Source organism: Mytilus galloprovincialis, chromosome 9, assembly GCF_965363235.1.
Source record: "Mytilus galloprovincialis chromosome 9, xbMytGall1.hap1.1, whole genome shotgun sequence".
NCBI classification, from domain to species: domain Eukaryota; kingdom Metazoa; phylum Mollusca; class Bivalvia; order Mytilida; family Mytilidae; genus Mytilus; species Mytilus galloprovincialis.
In genome coordinates, this window is record NC_134846.1 from 28,296,464 (window position 1) to 28,316,433 (window position 19,970).

Sequence of the window (19,970 nt, forward strand, 5' to 3'; positions counted from 1 at the left end):
AAGCACCTTTTTGGAATTTAGTGACCTCAAAGCTTTAACTCTATACTTGTTTGAATTTATTACTATTTTAATCTTAGCGTCATGGATGAGTCTTACGTAGACGAAACGCTCGTCTGGCGTATTAAATTATAAGCCTGGTACCTTTGATAACTGCTGTCACTGTAACAGTATGGTAGACTAAAAATAAAATTCATTTCTAACATTAACCTTTTTCTTTCTGCAAAAGTGGTAACACAGATACAAAAATCAAATGTATATTAAAGAAGAGCTGTTCCACCTTAATTTGTTATTTTACATGTACATGTACATAAATCCAAACTGATATGATGTTCTACAATTTTGTTTCCTATCGTGCATTGAAGCAATAATGGCACTGTCACGTATGTTCTAAATAAACCGTTTGAGAAAGATATTGTTATCTTTTCTGTTGTATCTTCATGTGACGTCTCTCACACTATGGATGAAAGGCTGGTCTTGTTTCAGGACAATAACTTATGTATAAGTGTATGGATCTAATTGAAATTGTACATCAATGCCTCAAATGGAAGGTCGGATTTGTTTTTTGTTGAGCTTTTGACTTTTGTCGAAAAAGGTAGACATATAAATCTTACATTTGGTCGTCGGCGGCGTCCACAAATATTCACTCTGTGAATAAAGTTTTTGAAATTTTGATAACTTTCTTAAACTATCCTGGATTTCTAACAAACTTTGACAAAAACTTGTTTGATGATCATTAGATAGTATTCAGAAATAAATTTTGTAAAAAAAAAATCCTGTTTATTCGTATTTTACTTATAAATTAACTTAGTTTTTCTGGCAGTTAACATTACATTCGCTCTGTGGTTAACGTTTTTAAATTTAAAATTTTAATAATTTTTGTAAACTATCCTGGATTTTTACCAAATTGTTTATGACCCAAAGCCAGTATCTAGAAGGGAATTTTGTTAAAATATATTTCCTGTTTTCCGTATATTACTTAATTATGTACGTAGTTTTCTTCCAGTTAACATTACATACAATCTGAAGTTACAGTCTCTAAAACATTTATTAGCTTCATCAAGTATGCGAGACACTGGGTTCCTCGGAACCCTAACAAATGTTTTGGGTAATGGTCCTGACTGTTTAATAAGCAATACATTTCTCAACTAATGGAAGTTTTTAACGACCTTGACTGGCTATACAGCACTTGCACGGTCGGTTTATACATTTTTGATACTTTGTATACATTTTTATGCCACACCATGAAGTGACACTAATTTTTGAAATGCGCATCTGGTACCGTTAATGTTATCACTTATGACTATCGACAGTGTAAATGTATATAATCTTAGTTTTTCCCTTTTTTAATTGTTTTATTTTATAGGTTACCATCTACTCCTTAGTTTTGGATTTTACTGTCATTATCCAATCACCTTTGAGGTATTTAAATGCCTATTGCCTGACCAGTATAAAAAAAATGTCAACACAATTTGTCCATTTAAATTGTACAATAGGTATTGTGAGAGCTCGTCAACAGGTGGTCATTTAACTACCCAGTAAAAATTATTTACTATTCCTAAAAGGTAAAATTTAAATGACTGATAGCTAGCTTGCTTTCCTCATGAATCATGACCAATGTCCTGAATAGACTATTCTATTTAGATATGGGGCATTTTAAGCCATTTCTTTTTGTGTCTCTAAATGGTCAAGATGGAAATTTCAATCAGTGAATTTAGTTTATAAAAAAGTAGATATATGTTTGCTTCATGGTGTTTTTAATGTGGGATGTATTTCAAGTTTCTGATTCCTGCCTGATATGGAATTAAAGTGTTTGTGAAATGGATTTTTTTTGGATAGCCCTTCTAATTGTGAATAATTCTACAAGATGAATTATGTGTGGCTTGGTGTTTTCTAATGGGATATATTTTCATGTTATATTACGATTCCTAAAATGAAAAAGTAGTGATGCTAAGTTTCATTTAATATTCAGGATCTACTTCAATTGGAATTACTGTTAAAAATTTATTTTCAATATATCAAAAAAAGTACAAATAGCTTAGTGAATAGAAATTTCAGTGCTTTATTCTTTATTATGAAAGTGGGATTTACCAGCAATGATTTATTTGTGATTGTAAGCAAAATAAATAAATTTATAATATCTTTATTAGAAAGAACAAATAGTGTATCAAAAGTAAAATGTCCCATACCTAAATAGAATAGTCAATTCAGGACATTGACCATGAGGAAAGCAAGCTAGCTACATGTTTCATTCATTTAAATTAGCTCTGTAAAAAACAAACCAGGTAAATCTACAGGTAGTTAAATGACCACCTGCTGATAATAGCTCTCACAATACCTATTGTACAATTTAAATGGACAAATTGTATTGACATTTTTTAAAACTGGTCATGCAATAGGTAATTCACTACCACAAAGGTTATTGGATAGGCACAGTAAAATGAATTGACCTCGAGCATCGATCATAGAAATATTAGTAATCGAAATGGGTATATAGTAAGAAGAATATGAAAGAACATAGCGATGTAACGTCTATGACGCAATATAGTATGAGACATGGAGATGATAAAAGGACACACACTTGATGTTAAACATAAATCACTTTAAATTTTTTACTGAAAATGTAACATTGTTTCTCTCTTTAGACACTGCTAAGCTGATTTTTCATTATTTGCTGATCAAATCTACAAGAAGATGAAGTGCTTCCGAATCTATGCATATACACAAAAAGTGTTTAGCATATTAGACATGTTCTTATCGTCATTCTTCAAGAGAGCAAACTATGCAATGGGCCTTGCGACAAAAGTATATCCCGCCAAAAATCACCACACTATGTTGTTGTTTTTATCTGCAATTCTGGTGTCTCAACTTATGAAACATAAAGATGCATTTTATAAAATGTCATACACTGGAGCCAGCATATATACAACAGTTCGCTATCACACTGACTAAATTATGAATCAAATATGTCAGATATTTAAACAAAAGTTAAGCTCAATTCTTTATTGATAGAATGTACACATATCGTTCATTCTAACTCTAAAAATACAAAATAAAAAGTAAAGAAATAAATGAAGATTTTTTTCTCTCAAGTATCAACTATTATGCAAACTAACAAAATTCATTTGAATAAAAAAAAACAATGGTTATATCTAAACTCTACTTATTCATTAGACTGTTACACAATCGTTTTTCTCTATTGGTATTCTTTTAAATGATTTAAGATTAGTCACAGTACTTTTGAAAATATGTATCGTTATTATGAATAATTAAAAATGTCAAACAGTAATTTTGTGACAAGTACAAATTAAATGAGTATACAATATAACTGAAAATTCACACATATATACACTATCATTTAATTACGGAATCCTAATGTCTAATACTCTTTCACGTAGGACCCAATTTATTCACTTGTGATGACAGTGGTAGATTGAGAATAAAATCAACTTTTCTTCAGCAGAAATTGAGCAGAAACCTTTCTGTACAAATAACTAAACAAATATTTTTCAGTTCCCTAGAAAATTTTGATATCTTATCTGAACCTGTCAGGAATATGATAGTTGTTATACATTCGTTTGATGTGTTTGAGCTTTTAATTTAGTCATTTGATAAAGGACTTTTCGATTTGAATTTTCCTAGGAGTTCAGGATTTTGTTATTTTACCTGATATAGGCGTAAGTTCCCTAAGCTGAACCAAGTTTAATGTCAGCCCCACATTGCCATCCTGGTATTGAATGCAAAAACGTTACCAGAAGTTAGTCACAAGAAGCATTACAAAGATATTTAATCAAATGCTAGAGAACTTGTTCTATTCAAAATTTTCCTTTATAAAACTAGTCAAATTTAAAGTCATAAGAAACGAGTGACTGGAGAAAAATAATGTTCATCCAATTCTTGAACCAATGCTGTATATATCATAAACTTAGTCCGCTGTGCACGATTTTATCATTTTTTACGCAAATATATCGTATAATCGTCATTTTTTTTCTATCTGTCTGTTATGATTTAACAAATATGGCTACTCATTAAATGCCGTGTTTTGAAGGCGAAGTTTACCGATTGTCACCTTATAGTAAACAATCAACAAAAAGTATGGGTATTTAGCACGTGTTCAACATATACAATCAGGTAATTGTTTATTTTAATGACAGATTCATGCGTATTGCTATCACCGGATTTTTACGACGAGGGTAACGCTCAGGTCACTATGCATACGGAAAATAAGTCGGAGAATTGCTTCCTGGCAGCAAGCAATTAAAAATAAGTAAACTTCTTCTAAATGTGGACAAATTTAAGAATTTTTCTCAGAAAAAATATATGTACATAAGTTGTATAATGAAAACTATCCATTTAGTTTAAAAAAAACATATGCATATTTTTTTTTAATTTGAGGTTTCATATGACTTTAAGGAAATGGGATGCGTTAGATTTCAAATGATAATTGATAATAATAATATTTTTAAAGCCATTTGACCGGATTACCACTACTTAACATAGTTAATATCATATAGTCAAACATATTTCAAAAATAAGTATTCGCCATAACATTAAATACCAAATTTTTATATACCGTCGTTGATTTTTTCATTGGCACTACTTCTTTTTTTATATTATTTGTCAGTTTAAAGTTAATTCGTTTCAATCATGTTTTAAATTCTAAATATTGTGGATCTACATGATTCCTCCCCATCAAAATAAACGAAGTTAAAAACAGACAGACAACTTATATTTAATATCTAACACTCTAGTATGTACGGTTAAAGGATTTTTACTGCAATTTATAGTATAAGTTCACCACAAGGAGTTACAGATTAGTCTAAACAATTGTGAATTGAGAAGACCCAACATAAACATCTATTCGAATTTTTCAGCACTTTCATCTGAGTTTAAATAATTTGTGCGGCAATTACACATGTGCAATAAGGTTCATATAATAATCATAAGATAAGATAATCACAGTGAGAATCCAAAAAGGCATATGTTTCATGCTTTAAATTTTATTTCAGATCATTGTTTTGTATTCAATTTACACTAAAGTCCTCTTTCTGTTGTTATAATTTGATATCTCAATAAGTTGATTATACATATCTCATCAAAAGACAGTACTTGTATCGTATCATATAAACACAATCATCGAAAAGTTTAAACCCGACTTTGATCTTTGTTTTAGTTTCTTTGTCATTTCAAAGTTCGAAAAATTGATTATATTTGTAGGACTCAATTCTATGGTTGGTTGCATATCTGTGGCAGATTCCTAAACTACGGCAAATATGACGTCATTCCATCCCAAATCTAGTGCAGATTTTGTACAATCCTATATAAATGGCAAGTTTTGTAATTTCCTAATCTATGACTGATTTTCGTTGTTTCCAAATCTATGGCAATTTTTATGCAAATGGATAACACTACAGTACATATACGACCAATGGATACTTCTAGTCTTAAATCAGTGGAAATATACGACAACGAGAGCATATCTTTATTCATTTGTGAAATGAAGATGCCATAATTGTTAAAAAAACCGTGATGGCCACCAAAACATTTCGTTAGCGGCGGCGACGATGTTATATGGCGTAATTCAATTGTGACGTTATGTTACTATTTACCAATTATGCATTTGAAAGATCTGCCATAGATTTAGAGAAAGCAAAAATCTGCCATAGATTTGATTTTTTTGACGTTTTTAGGTCACATTTGCTATAGATTAGAAATCTGCCATAGATTTGGAACTCGCCATAGATTTGAGTCCTACATATTTTCCAGGTAAGACAATAGTTCATAATACATTTATAAATAAATCTAATTATTATTTCACGAAAAGATTCAATAGTATCAGAATAATACACTCTGAACAATCTCTCAATTTATGGAAATGTATTATTGTAATTTATTATAACAATAATTATATTGAGATAAATACCTCTTTCAGACTCATTAGTCTTTACAGAAAATGCCATTTGGAGTATGACATGTTAAATGTATGACACAACAGGAGAGGGCATCTCTTATGTAATGAGTTGAAGTGAAGATCCCCGCTGGAATAAATTCCTTTTTTGGAGTTTAAAAATATATTGCAGATTGAGAATTTAAGTTGAAATATATCACAGACACACACATATATATATAGGGTTGTTGATCACATAAAAGTTTCTGAAACAAATTTAGATTTTTTTCAAAGATGTATTTTAAACAAGTCGGAAATACCTTAGCTATTTGTCAAATTTAAATTTCACTACAAGAAATAGCGTTATCCTGATAGCTACACTATTTGTCAAAAAAATATCTGAGAGGTTAGGATTTTGTCTGTTATTTAACATATATGAGCAGGTTGGGTACTGGATATCACAGCTGCTTATCCTTACCAAAATGATTAAAGTGCCCCTCCCTTCCCCGAGTTATCTCAACAAGTTGTTATCACACATAAATATATATACATATATATATATATATATATCACACTTTTTCAATATCAATCTATTCATGACATCTTTTTTGGTGGTCTAGGTGGCAGTTTGTACGATGGAGCTGCTGGTCTCGTGTTACTCGGAATTGGTGCGGGTGGCCGTTTTGAAATTGGACTAGCTAGTTGTGGTTTATTTCCATTGTTTGGATCATCGTTTGTAGGTATATTAGGAAGAGGCCGACCGATAGATGGAGGAGGGCGTTGTGCTTTGGAATAGGCCGGTTTGCCATAATCGGAATTTGGCAACGGAAGAGGTGGTCGATTTCTAACTGGAGGAGGTGGCGTTACATTCACCGAAGGTTTGAAGGTATCTGACGACCGCGGAGGTAACATCGGTGATGCGTCTTCTTCTCTTTTTACTTTTTCCAAAAACTGGTCTTTCAGGGATATTCGTTTTTCTGCACTCTAAAATAAAAACAAAATACATGGTAATCTTCCTTATAACATGAATATATTTTTCTACGTGAGTTTCTATTGCGATTTGTCATTATATTTCGTTCTTACAGAAGGTTGAAGAGTTGTCTCCTATTTGCCACGGCTTTTTAACATCACTCTTTTTATACTACATTTCATAACCATGCTAATATTCACCATCCTACATTGTTTTCCTTACCCAATAATTTGCATTATTCATTCCGACGGCACTTCACCTTTTCGTTCTCACGGAAATGTACAGGTGTTTTTCATCTTTGATCAGTTGTTTGTTGTATGTAGATTTAACAGCAAGGCTTATGATAATCGGATATTCTTATATGTTCTTTTTGTTTTTTCCCAAACAAAGAAATCAAGAGTTACGACTGAATACAAATTAAACTATTTAACACCGATTCATTTTTATATGCCGATCGAAGGTTAGGCAGGTCTTTAGTAGTATTCTTTGTTTTAATAGATGTGTTTTCGTGTCACATGAAGAATTTTGTTTTGGTGGTGTTTTTTATGACTTGTCGAACCTCGTTCTATTAAAGTATTGTGGACGATCCTATTTTGATATCTATGTGTTAATTGTTTTTGTGTGATATTAGATTGTTTTATCGTTGCTACATACCCATAATCTCGTTTTATGTATATATAATAGACAAAAACAAAGGATATGGGGTATCCATCCATGAAACAAAATCAAAACATCCACAGCAACAACAAAAACACACAAAATGCAAAGGAACAGCGCTTTTATGATATATATATGTTATACGTGAATCACTTGTGAATGTAATACTTTAATTGATCAACCCTTATATAAATGGAAGTGAGATATATTAAGTAGCAAGCATTATTTATACAACAGAAAAATAAAGAGAAAATTCGAGAAGCCAGATTCGTTGTCAAAATGCATTTTGCACATTTTGTTAAAATGTTAGATCACAACAAAGTGTTATATTTAGATACGCACCCAGGAAAACTTATGCTTTGCATGTCCAAATGTATACTCGAGCAAAATGTAGGCAAACGGTGATCAAAATTTTATGCTTTTCATAAATTAAGTGCAAAGTTTAGACATCTCGATAATGTCAACACTTATGACATTTGCCATGCATGATTCATTTCGTATTTTAGTTCGAAGTGAGAAAAATATTGAAAGAAACAACACGAAAACGGCCAAAACGGAAAAAGTTAGTAACAAGTTTATAAACTACAAATTTACATAAATTGTGTTTAATACGAATATGCATGTACTAAAACCTGGCTACTAGGTAGTTTGTACACTTAGAACTGACGTATAGTACATACATAAACTGCGACTGGTCTGATATTTACCAAATCGTATGTGGCCAAATTAATTTTAGAGCAAAAATTTAATTAAAAACAAGAGGATATACAAACAAGAATGTGTGCCCCAGTACACGGATGCCCCATCCGCACTATCATTTTCTATGTTCAGTGGACTGTGAAAATGTGGGAAAATATCTAATTTGTCATTTAAATTAGAAAGATCATATCATAGAGAACATGTGTACTAAGTTTCAAGTTGATTGGATTTCAACTTCATCAAAAACTACCTCGACCAAAAACTTAAACCAAAACTTTAACCTGAAGCGGGACAGATGGACGAACTGACGGACGAACGAACGGACGGACGCACAGACCAGAAAACATAATGTCCATAAATGGGGCATTAAAACAAAAACAATAAACATCTTAACACGTTCATTGTTTAAATACAATTTCATTTGAATCCAACTTGTTACAAACACTAATTAGTTTGCGAAACTGTAATAGACTGGGTGTTCGTATTAGAACCTGGTGGATAACCAGGGTTTCAGAAGCGTTGCTTCGGAATCGGCTCGATTAATGTTTTTTTTCCTTGAAAAAAAGAATGTTAATTAGTTCTAAGTTGCTAATTTTATAGTTGATGTAATTATTATTTTTGATGATTAAGAATCAAAGAATTTGTAATTTAACTGTAGAAATGGATATGAAGTTTAGATCACGTAAATTGTATATTTATTTTCTAAAATAAAAGAACTGAGAAAAAGATGCTCATTTTTTCATTTTACATCCCGAAAATTATTTTTAGTTTAAGGTTTGCACTATTTTGACAAAAATTCGGAAACTATCTGCCTAGACTTTTGAACACCATGATTTTCATATTTGAAATTATTTGCCAATATTTGTTAAAATGACGTTGATTGTACAAACAAAAATCGTATACATTATGTATATTTGTAAATAAAATTGGCATTCAATATCACCGAATAATGTGAGTGATGATAATGTATATGATTGTTCACAAGTTGTTTGTTAAAATTTCCAAATTATCTCATACATTTATATGGAATAAAAACAGCAGAGCTTTAATTTTATCTTGAATTGGGTTAACCAATGTTATCTATTCGTTTGACGTGTTTGAGCTTTTGAGTTTGCCGTTTGATTACGGACAGTCCGTTTTCAGTTTTCCTCGGAGTTCGGTATTTTTATTATTTAAGAAATAATTCATGGGGGCTTGAATATATCGTGATTTTACCACGGGTTGGCCCTTTAAGACAAATATTTTACCCTGAGCGATAGCGAGGGGTAAACTATCGGCATAAAGGGCTAATCCGTGGTAAAATCTAGATATATTCATGCCCCATGAATTATTTCGATTCTAATAGGACAAATATGGCTACTCTTTTAGATCGAAGCGATCTAGGTGGAGGCAGATATGTGCCGTTCCCATTAATAAACGCACTATTAAATTGGCGTAAAAGAACGCAGAAAAACTGAATTAGTGACATGCTTAAACTATTTACAATAACGTATTTAGTTAGTTTTGGATGAATGTAAATGATAATTTACGTATATGTCTCCTATGTATACAAAAATATGGCTGATAACACATTTTAGCATCGTTTGTTTACGTTTTACTGGTTGTGATGATTTTCAGTTTCACAAGCGTGCATTTTCCCGTGAAATGCTTATACTCTGACGTCTTCGTTCTATGACGTCGGGTAGCTCATTCATAAAAAAAACATATGATGTGGGAGTACGGTCGGAACAGCCCAAACAATATATTCATATTTTACCACGGTTGTGTACTCAAAGCGTTTGAAGGACGTCATGTTAGAATTGACTTGTTACAATGTAGATGTAGTATACATTAGTGTCTTTATCTTGTAACTTCCACGTTATCGTCATGTAGATTCAAAACAGTAGAATGAATAAAGTATAGATTCACAGCAAATTGGAACTGTTACATGAACACCGAATCATGTCGATTTTTGAAATCTTTAAAACAGTTATCACAATAGGTATTCCTTTTTTATTATCGACACATTTTTCATTGCACCTTTAAACGAATGGAGTTTCAAATTGACCAATTGGTCTCCCTTGCAATCATATTTTTTAGACGAGCAAAGTAGGTTTTGAGAAAAAAATTAAATTGAATACTCAATTGAGATCCCAAATTGTTTATAAAGTTAAAAAGCATTTAACCGAAAATTTTGAAAAGTTGTGTCAAAGCGGTATCTTAATATTATATAAAATTATAAAAACAATCATCTATTAACGAACATGGCTTCTACCTCATTTCTTTCACGGTAAACTTATATAGTGACTCGACAGAAAACATATAACACATAAAGCAACACAGTTTTGTGTAAAAAGTTGAATAGTAAGCTTGATAGCACAATTTGCAACAAAAACAAAACGAAATATGTTAATAATATGTGAGTCATTCCAAAACAATACAGGGAGGCAATCACAAAGAGTTTTAGCAAGTGTGGCATGTATTGCATATGTGTATTGACAAATAGTAAGAAGGTGAAAAGATGCTTATAGCTATTAAATTATTTTTTGACGAGGAATAACTATACACAAAAGTTTTTCATTGAATTTAATAGAATTAAAATAAATGCTACGTCGGACTTAGTAAACTGAAAAATAAGAAAATAAGAAGTACACGAAGCATGCCATGACAGACAAATACAAGGTACATGAACTAATACGTATTATTAAATAACAACAATCTTTAGTAAGTTAAGAAAGAGCAAACTATTCAATTCACTTAGAATGGTAAAAACACACTGGCTTACACATATTGGAATGCAAATAATATATAATACGTACTCTGCGGATGTTTAAAATCTGTTAGAAAACAAATCAAAATTACAAGGACATTGAATTGATATCTAGAATGTGACAATCTAAGAAAAAATGCAAACAATCATTTAAAAGAGAGAGAGAAAAACAGTTAAGTTTAACCATATTCATTTGCTCAAAGCTGAAAGCAAAATAATCAGACATCAAAAATACCTGCTTATGTGTTCTCCACAATGCAGTTTATATAACATATATATATATTTTTCCCCAAAAGCAAAAGTTCTGTATCTAAATTGACGCATTCGGGAAGACAACCGAGAGTATTGAATGTGGTATTTCTTTCGTAAAAATTAAAGGACATCAAAAGATTTAAAACATCTCTTCCGATCCATATCGATATTTTTTGATATCATATTTCTAGATAAACCATTAATTAGAAATGAAATTGAAAAAAAAATAAAAACTAGAGGCTCTCAAGAGCCTGTGTCGCTCACCTTGGTCTATGTGCATATTAAACAATGGACACAGATAAATTCATGACAAAATTGTGTTTTGGTGATCATGATGTGTTTGTAGATCTTACTTTACTGGACATTCTTCTTGCTACAATTATCTCTATCTCTAATGAACTTGGCCCAGTAATTACAGTGGAAAATATATTCCAAAAACAAAATTTACAAAAAATTACAAAAATGTATGAAAATTGTTAAAAAATGACTATAAATGGCAATAACTCCTTAAGGGGTAAACTGACAATTTTGGTCATGTTGACTTATTTGTAGATCTTACTTTGCTGAACATTATTGCTGTTTACAGTTTATCTCTATCTATTATTATATTCAAGATAATAACCAAAAACTGCAAAATTTCCTTAAAATTACTAATTCAGGGGCAGCAACCCAACAACGGGTGGTCCGATTTGTCTGAAAATTTCAGGGCAGATAGATCTTGACCTAATAGATTATTTTACCCGTCAGATTTGCTCTAAATGCTTTTGTTTTAGAGTTATAAGCCAAAATCTACATTTTACCCCTATGTTCTATTTTTAACCATGGCGGCCATCTTGGTTGGTGGGCAGGGTCACGCCACACATTTTTAAACTAAATACCCAAATGATGATTGTGGCCAAGTTTGGATTAATTTGGCCCAGTAGTTTCAGAGAAGAAGATTTTTGTAAAAGATTACTAAGATTTACGAAAAATGGTTAAAAATTGACTATAAAGGGCAATAACTCCTAAAGGGGTCAACTGACCATTTCGGTCATGTAGACTTATTTGTAAATCTTCCTTTGGTGAACATTATTGCTGTTTCAAGTTTATCTCTATTTATAATAATATTCAAGATAATAACCAAAAACAGTAAAATTTCCTTAAAATTACCAATTTAGGGGCAGCAAAACAACGGGTTGCCCGATTCATCTGAAAATTTCGGGGCAGATAGATCTTCACCTGATAAACAATTTTACTCAAGTCAGATTTGCTCTAAATGCTTTGGTTTTTTGAGTTATAAGCCAAAAACTGCATTTTACCCCTATGTTATATTTTTAGCCATGGCGGCCATCTTGGTTGGCTTTTCTATTTTTAGCCATGGCGGCCATCTTGGTTGGTAGGCCGGGTCACCGGACACATTTTTAAAACTAGATACCCCAATGAAGATTGTAGCCAAGTTTAGTTTAATTTGGCCCAGTAGTTTCAGAGGAGAAGATTTTGTAAAAGTTAACGACGACGGACGACAGACGACGGACGACGGACGACTGACGCAAAGTGATGGGAAAAGCACACTTGGACCTTCGGGCAAGGTGAGCTAAAAATGAAAAATGTTCGTTCGATCTTAACACGTTGGGAACAATAAAGTATTTAGACATGTGCAGTTTCTTAATCAATTTATATGCACTGCGATTAATTCAGTACAGTGTAGACCGTTCGCTTGTAGCAAATTCAGTATTTCAGAGTATTCAGTATGATTTTTATGTGTATATGTAAATGACATCTACTGAACAATCTTAATATAGACTAAATTGAAGCGAAACGTCCGAAAAATACTAAATTTAATGCAGCGGATAAATCTAGAAATTTACAAAAACTGAAGATGACGTAATAATTTGTTGTTCAATGTTTTTAGAGCAGTTCTGATCAAAATGACCGTTTCAGATCAAAATTGGTTTATTAGTTTACATGCAAATCAAATCAATGCAGAGGTCAAGAAAGACACGGTTCATCTAAAAAAATTTCTAGATATTAAACTTACTAGGACAATTAATACGAATTATCCAGTAGCTGATCAAGTTTACCAATGCATTTTAAATTCTAATTTTAATATTGAAAATTGTTCGATTTTTAAAATTGACAATGTCACAGACTTCATAGTTTGAATGTTGACGGAATAAAATATTGAGGAGTCATCAACAACTTGTGAAAAAAGACCATTTTGAAACTTGCACTCTTGATTTTAAACATTTTTGTACAACATTACGCATCAACCTCACATCGCCAGGGTCCATACAAAGTATCGATATTGTTTGAGGTGACATATAGGTTCATTGAGCCGGGTATTCATCATATATTGTATTTTTATAATCTGTACAAATTTACAAATATCACTATCATCAATTATTTAATTACTAACATTTATGGGTCACCTAAAAGGCATAAGCTCTTTGCCTGAATATATATAAATTGAAGTACAAAATTATGGAAGGACAAACATTCTCTTTTATAAGATGTATTAATAGTAAGCTCACTCCTTCTTAACAACCATAATTTATTTAACATACTTATAGAAAGTATTTCTTTATACAATTTTAGCTTTTACATTTGACTATATAAGTCTATATATATATTCTTTTATATGTTATCTCATCCGAAATTTTGAATTTTATGCATTTTTAATGCATTTTTTATTTTTATCTATACTATTTTTTTTAACTTCTCTGTAACCTTTGTACTTGCATGGTTTTATGAGAAATAAACTATCTATCTTTATCTACAACATAATGGATGCTATGATATAATTACAATATAATACCTCTGTTGGTTCAGATTGTCGTCTCTGTACTTCATATACCGGTGTTTCCTACAAAACAAATATTTTCAATTTCTTTGAAATGCTTTATTTCAGTATAGATAATTTACACTTAAAATACGAATAGATTCATATAGTTATATAATTAAAAGCAAACAGAACTAATATCGTTTTCACCGTGTCCAAGTGGAGCTGTTTCTCAGATTGTAATGTAATTTGTAGTTGAGAATTTGATTAATTTCATCCCAATTTATATTGGTCTAGAAGAACATGAAATACCTCACCTTAAACAAACACTAATAAATACGACGAAAAATATAACATTATGTTCATGATCAGGTTCAGAAAAGAAATAAAAATATATTCCTTTAAGACAATGACGAAGTATACTTTACAAATATCGATTTTAGACAAGGTTGAGTCGTTTTTATTATACGCAGAGAACTGTTTCATAAATGAAGAATGGGAGTTCGCAAACCTTAAAAAAAGAAGGATTACACTTCCATGCCAAGGTAGAAAATATAATATACAACCTTTGTTTTGAGAGTAAAGAAGTCGAGTTTCAAAAAATTCCCCGTTTTGACATATTTGTAGCAAAAATCAGCTAGAAAAGATAGGCGACAGGTACCAAAGAGACATTCAAACTCCAAAAGCGAAAACAAACTGTGTTTTGTAAAATATACTGAATCTTCATCACCATTCTCTTATCATGCATGTGGTTAGTGAACAATGAAAAAAAAAAAAAAAAAAATATTCACAATTGACTGTCAAATAAAAAAAATAATATAAAAGATACAGAAATAAAATATTGAATAAGTTTTTCACATACCTCTGAAAGTTTGGATTTATCTACACTACACTGTAGTTGAAATAAACAAAAATATATGTGTAGTGCCATTTCTTTTACTTACTCATCAAGTTATAATCAATAAAATTAGAAGGAAATAATGGTATAGTTTACTTTTGGTTATCATGTTGAAATTACAAAGTATCAAATTCCAAACCATTCGAAGCTTCCTACTACTGAATATGTAAAAACTCATCAAAGATACCAGGTTTAGAATTTCGTACGCCAAACCGAACGTTCGTATACGTGAAACTCATCAGTGGAGTGCGGTTTTAAACAAACAGAAGGCCAAATTTATTACAAAGTTGAACAGCATGAAAAACCAAGAATTTCAAAAAGTGCAATATATATCTTAGACAATGTATGAGTGGGGTTAGATAAAAATAAATCAATATTTATTTATAAACAGTAAACTCTACTTACATCAATACAATCACTGTCAGATGCACTCTCCTCGTGCATGCTTCCTAAACTGCTATCTCTCCAATCCGATTGGGTACTCATTGTACTGCCTCTTGATCCTCCACTTGATGAGCCTGATTTGAAAACAAATAATTATATATATATATACATGTATATAGATTCAATTAACGTTTTCCCCCTAAATTGCCTTTTCTTCCCTGGGAATAGTAAATATATCAAAGCTTTTGAAATCTAGTGGAGCATTTTTCCTGTTATAGACAAAACTAAAATAAATCTTACTAAAATAAGGTTTTGTTCACACTGACATAAACTCGGTGTTGTGTTAGTGTAATTTACACGTAAACTAAACTCAGTTACGTTCCAATAAAACTCAATGTTTACATGTTTTGTCTACTTACAGTCGATAGTCAATGTAGGACTTATGTGGATTAAGTGTACACAAAACTAGGTATTTAGAACATGAATTTTTCCATGTATATTTAAAGAAGAAACTGTTTTTGTATAATAAAAAATGATATTTATAACAATTATTAATAAGGTTCTTTACATAATTATTTGTCCAAACTTTATATATTGCTTTGCTATAAAAAAAAAAAAAAAAAACTTCATGTAGCTTTATTAGCCCCTTATCAAGACTCAAAGCATCATCATTGCAAAACACATAATTCATTTGAAAATGTCTTCCCGAATCGACTGAACGTACACAGATATATTTGCCAATGGTCTTTTCTCAATCAACGATTCACTCATAAACGCATAACTTAAAAGAGTGTGAGGTAAATGGTGATGTTTTGACAGTATCTCAAATCCGGTAATATGCACTTACAAATATAAAAAAGCATCAATTTTCAATGCACAAGTTGTAATTTTAAGCCAAAGTCGTACTATATGCATGCTAGTATTTGGTCATTGCTCTTGGTTCAAACTCGTGACCTTCTTATTCAAACAAAACTAATGAATTGAGAAAAACACAAATACACAAATATGTTTCACCAAATTATGAACTCGCTATAATATATATCTTTTTAAATATTGCGTCTATACAAATGTATGCTATTTGAAACAAACAGAAAAGATAAAAACGCAGTAATCCTAAATATTTAAATCCTTTTGCAGCCTACGTTTTTTATAGAAAAATCAAGACTTTAAATCTTTAAAGTACTGCAAGTCACCAAAAAAGCTTTCATAAAGCAGAAACGATTTTAAATTGAAAGGTGTGTAAAAGGGGGGGGGGGGGGGTATAGACTTTTTTCTTACGGTTCATAATATTTTTTCTTTTCTTTTCGCGTGAACATTTCATTCTTTTATTTCGACGCTATCAATCAATTATTTTTCTTCAACACTATAAGCAATAAGCATAATAAGGTATTGGGAAAAACTGGATTCAAAATATTTTCTTTTGTCATCTGTATGACCAAAATTTTTGTTGTCAAATAGGGGATCAGAACATTTTGTAAGGAAAAAACCTTAAACCCCTCCCTCCTCCTCCCTTTTTTAAGTAAACTTGTTGTTCCTTAAGTACTAGAAAAGTTGTTTGAGAAATTTGAATTCGATTCTATGTAATGACCATGTAAATAACATATAGTTTACAAATATGAACAAATCTAATGTACAGATAATTGAACCAGGTTTTTGGATGTGAACAAATTTAATGTGAAACCAGTGTACATATGTGGGTACATGGCGTTTGGTGAGAACACGGCTGAACTCTTTATCTTTGACAAATACTTACTTGAATTACTTATAGTGCTATCCCGTCCTGGAGTGTGTGTCTTACGATCTCTACCCACAGAAGGATGCTTAAAAGATAATAATATTAAAGTTAAACATTTAAAAAATCATATTCAACTCAAACATTTTGCAACCGATACATTACTTTTAGTATCTCACAGTAATAGTTTTCCCAGTTTAAAAATAAATTTTAAAAATCCAGAAACTCCAAGGGCCAGCTGAAGCCGTCTGCGGTTGCGGAATTTTTTCTCTCGCAGTTTTGAAGACCCATTGGTGATTTTAGACTGTTTACTGCTCTTTGGTCTATTTATATACTATTGAATTGTTTTTGAACTAACAAGGTAGCTGAAAAAAAATGCATGTTTGGTCTGAGTAAGTTGTAAAATTCCTAAATCATTTTTACACCAATTGAATTAAAGAAATCATTTCATAAAAATTAAAACGGTTTCTAGTTGTAGACTGAATAATCATATCTTACCGTGATTTGCATTACATATATTTCCTCTGCTGGAGTTTTTTTTCTTGGAGAAACTTTCTGTTTTATTTTTGTAAAAATGCTTTGTCTCTGTTGCTGTTGCTTTTCTGGTTTAAAGACTGTTTGATACTGGTTTCTGAGTTCTTCTATTGCGTGTTGTCGCTCCTTCAGCGATTTCGATTGAGCAGCCTTATTTCTATCCACCCAGGAAGAGTACAGCCTTTCAGCTTCGTCTACGGTAAACTCGCCATTCTTAACCGCATTGCCAATTTCTATTAGTTCATCATGAGTTGAAGATCCTAATGTTGATGCTGTTTGTATAGCTATAATAACCGAATGATAACGAAATCAGGCATTAAAAGTATGTATGTTATTCTACTATAAAGACTTCTAACAAAATAACTGAAATACTTTGAGAAATCAGAAAGTACTATTTACAGGTAAAATAAACATAGTCCCATCATTGTTCATCTCTCAGGATCAATTTATTTTTCTTTAAAAAAACTTAAATTTCCGTTTCAATACATTTTTCATTAAATCTGTCAAGAAATCCTTTAAGGGAATGAGTTCATAGTTAACTGTTTTCGTAGTATATAATGCTTCTCGAAAATATAAATTTTCAATTTTTGATATGTTTGTAAAAAAAAGTATCTAACAACTAGTTTTAAGATGTGGATACAATGAATACTTAGGTTAAACGGAATGCATTCTATTTTATATTGGAGCGGAGCACTCCGATATTATAGAAATCCATGCATTATGTCACTTCTGCCAGATTAAATAAAGGCAACAGTAGTATACCTCTGTTCAAAACTCATAAATCCATGGACAGTCTTCTTTTTATTAGCAAGTGTGTTGCTAGAATTGTAATCTAAAACTTTATGTTTTTCAATTTAGATTCGGTAGATTTGGAAGTTGAAATACAGTTCAGAGAATTGTCGCTTTAAAATTTTGTATTTTGATCTAAAGATGCCTTTTATTTGTTTTATTGTGATGCAGTTTGGTTATTACATCACTAATACATACCATGCAATCTTGATACCTTAAAAGCTCACAAGATTCTTTTTTTTTTCGCAAAGCGACACCACAGTACTTACGCTTAGAACTAATACCCATGAATTCATCTGGTTTCATTCCACCATATTGTTCTTCTTCTTCTGTTGGTTCCGGAGGGAGGGGAACAGATCGAATTGGTCTTGGCATAGTCGCTGGAATTATAAAGACATATCACACATTTACACAGTTGCATATCATATAACATAGGCAAAAATAATGGTTATACAAAAAAAAATACGTCTTATTATTTGAGGTATCGCATTTAAAAGTATGACAAATGTATTTAATAAGTGGTTGTGAATACACATAAATGGTTTGAATTAATTTTCCGGAAATTGAAAACGTACTGACAGTTCCTTGCTCGATTAATTTCAAAACAGCTTCAGCTTCAGCACAGTGGTGTCACAAATGTCCACGAAAATCTTCCACTTATCGTAGCCACGAACTCGTCCTCTTTTCTTCGATTATGACATCAATGATTGCGACTTGTAACCGATTTGAAATTTGTCATGAGAACACGACTGGTCCAACAAATGGTTAAAGAACTACTTATTTTTGGGAGCATATGATTCAATTCTTATTTTCGTTGTATAGAAAATTGTGTTACTCTTGATTAAATTTTGAGAGTTTTATTTCTTTATATTGTGTGTTGTGTTATTACCTGTTACAGTAATGTCTATCGATTTTCCTGAAAACTTGTTTGTATTTCAAAATAAGATTTTCGGCAAGTAATCATTAAGGATTAGAGAATGTACATTTTTTAAAAGAATTAAATCACTTAAATGTACTCAAAGTAAGACAAAAGACATTAAGCGTTGAATGACATTTTGATTTAAAGGGTTTTGAAAAATGGTAATGAATCTTGTTGTGGGTATATCGTTTAGTATGTTTCAACATTTTTCAGATTTTACACTACGAATGAAACCAATACAGTGGAATTAGCCGAGCCTCTTTTATTTTTTTTATTTAGAGAAAACTATAACATATGAAGCCACATCCAGATTTATCGAAGTTGCATTCTATCAAATCAGAAAATGATGTTAAAAGTGGCTCAATCCTAAAATAAAATCTGAAGATTGTTCATGTCCTTCCTATGATTATATTAAACAAAGCAAAACAAAATGCAATCAATGGTTTCCGATCTGTACGTGAGTTTGTTTGTTTTTTAAGCGTTACCAGGTTAGGGAGCTACCATTTGATTTTTATGGGGGGCTAGGATGAAAAATTTTGTCCTGCATCTTTTTTTAGTTGTAATCTCTGTCCTGCCTTTTTATTTTTAACTCTATTCGGTCCTGCCTTTTTTTTTGTTAGTTTATCCTGACTTTTTTTACTTAAATTGTCATCCTGCCTTTTTTTTTTGGCAAAGTGTCTCATCCTGCCTTTTTTTTCAAATTTCATCCTAGCCCCCCCCCCCCCCCCCCCCCATAAAAATCAAA

The 19,970-nt window shown here is 31.3% G+C and overlaps 1 protein-coding gene across 5 annotated transcripts in view; it reads right to left on the reverse strand.

Moving 5' to 3' along the window:
* Positions 1-2,985: 2,985 nt before the first annotated feature.
* Positions 2,986-19,970, reverse strand: part of LOC143044737 (uncharacterized) — a 33,912-nt gene continuing 16,927 nt past the window's right edge. For 2 of the 5 annotated variants that reach the window (XM_076216857.1, XM_076216856.1), the window contains exons 8-15: positions 18,576-18,686; positions 17,482-17,801; positions 17,005-17,071; positions 15,273-15,385; positions 14,832-14,861; positions 14,006-14,053; positions 11,009-11,026; positions 2,986-6,868 (exon numbers count right to left, since the gene is read on the reverse strand). In XM_076216857.1, the coding sequence (XP_076072972.1) occupies positions 6,479-6,868; positions 11,009-11,026; positions 14,006-14,053; positions 14,832-14,861; positions 15,273-15,385; positions 17,005-17,071; positions 17,482-17,801; positions 18,576-18,686 (1,097 nt within the window). In that variant the 3' untranslated portion in view covers positions 2,986-6,478. The remainder of the gene's footprint in view (positions 6,869-11,008; positions 11,027-14,005; positions 14,054-14,831; positions 14,862-15,272; positions 15,386-17,004; positions 17,072-17,481; positions 17,802-18,575; positions 18,687-19,970) is intronic. The other 3 variants (XM_076216859.1, XM_076216858.1, XM_076216860.1) reach the window with 3 other exon arrangements.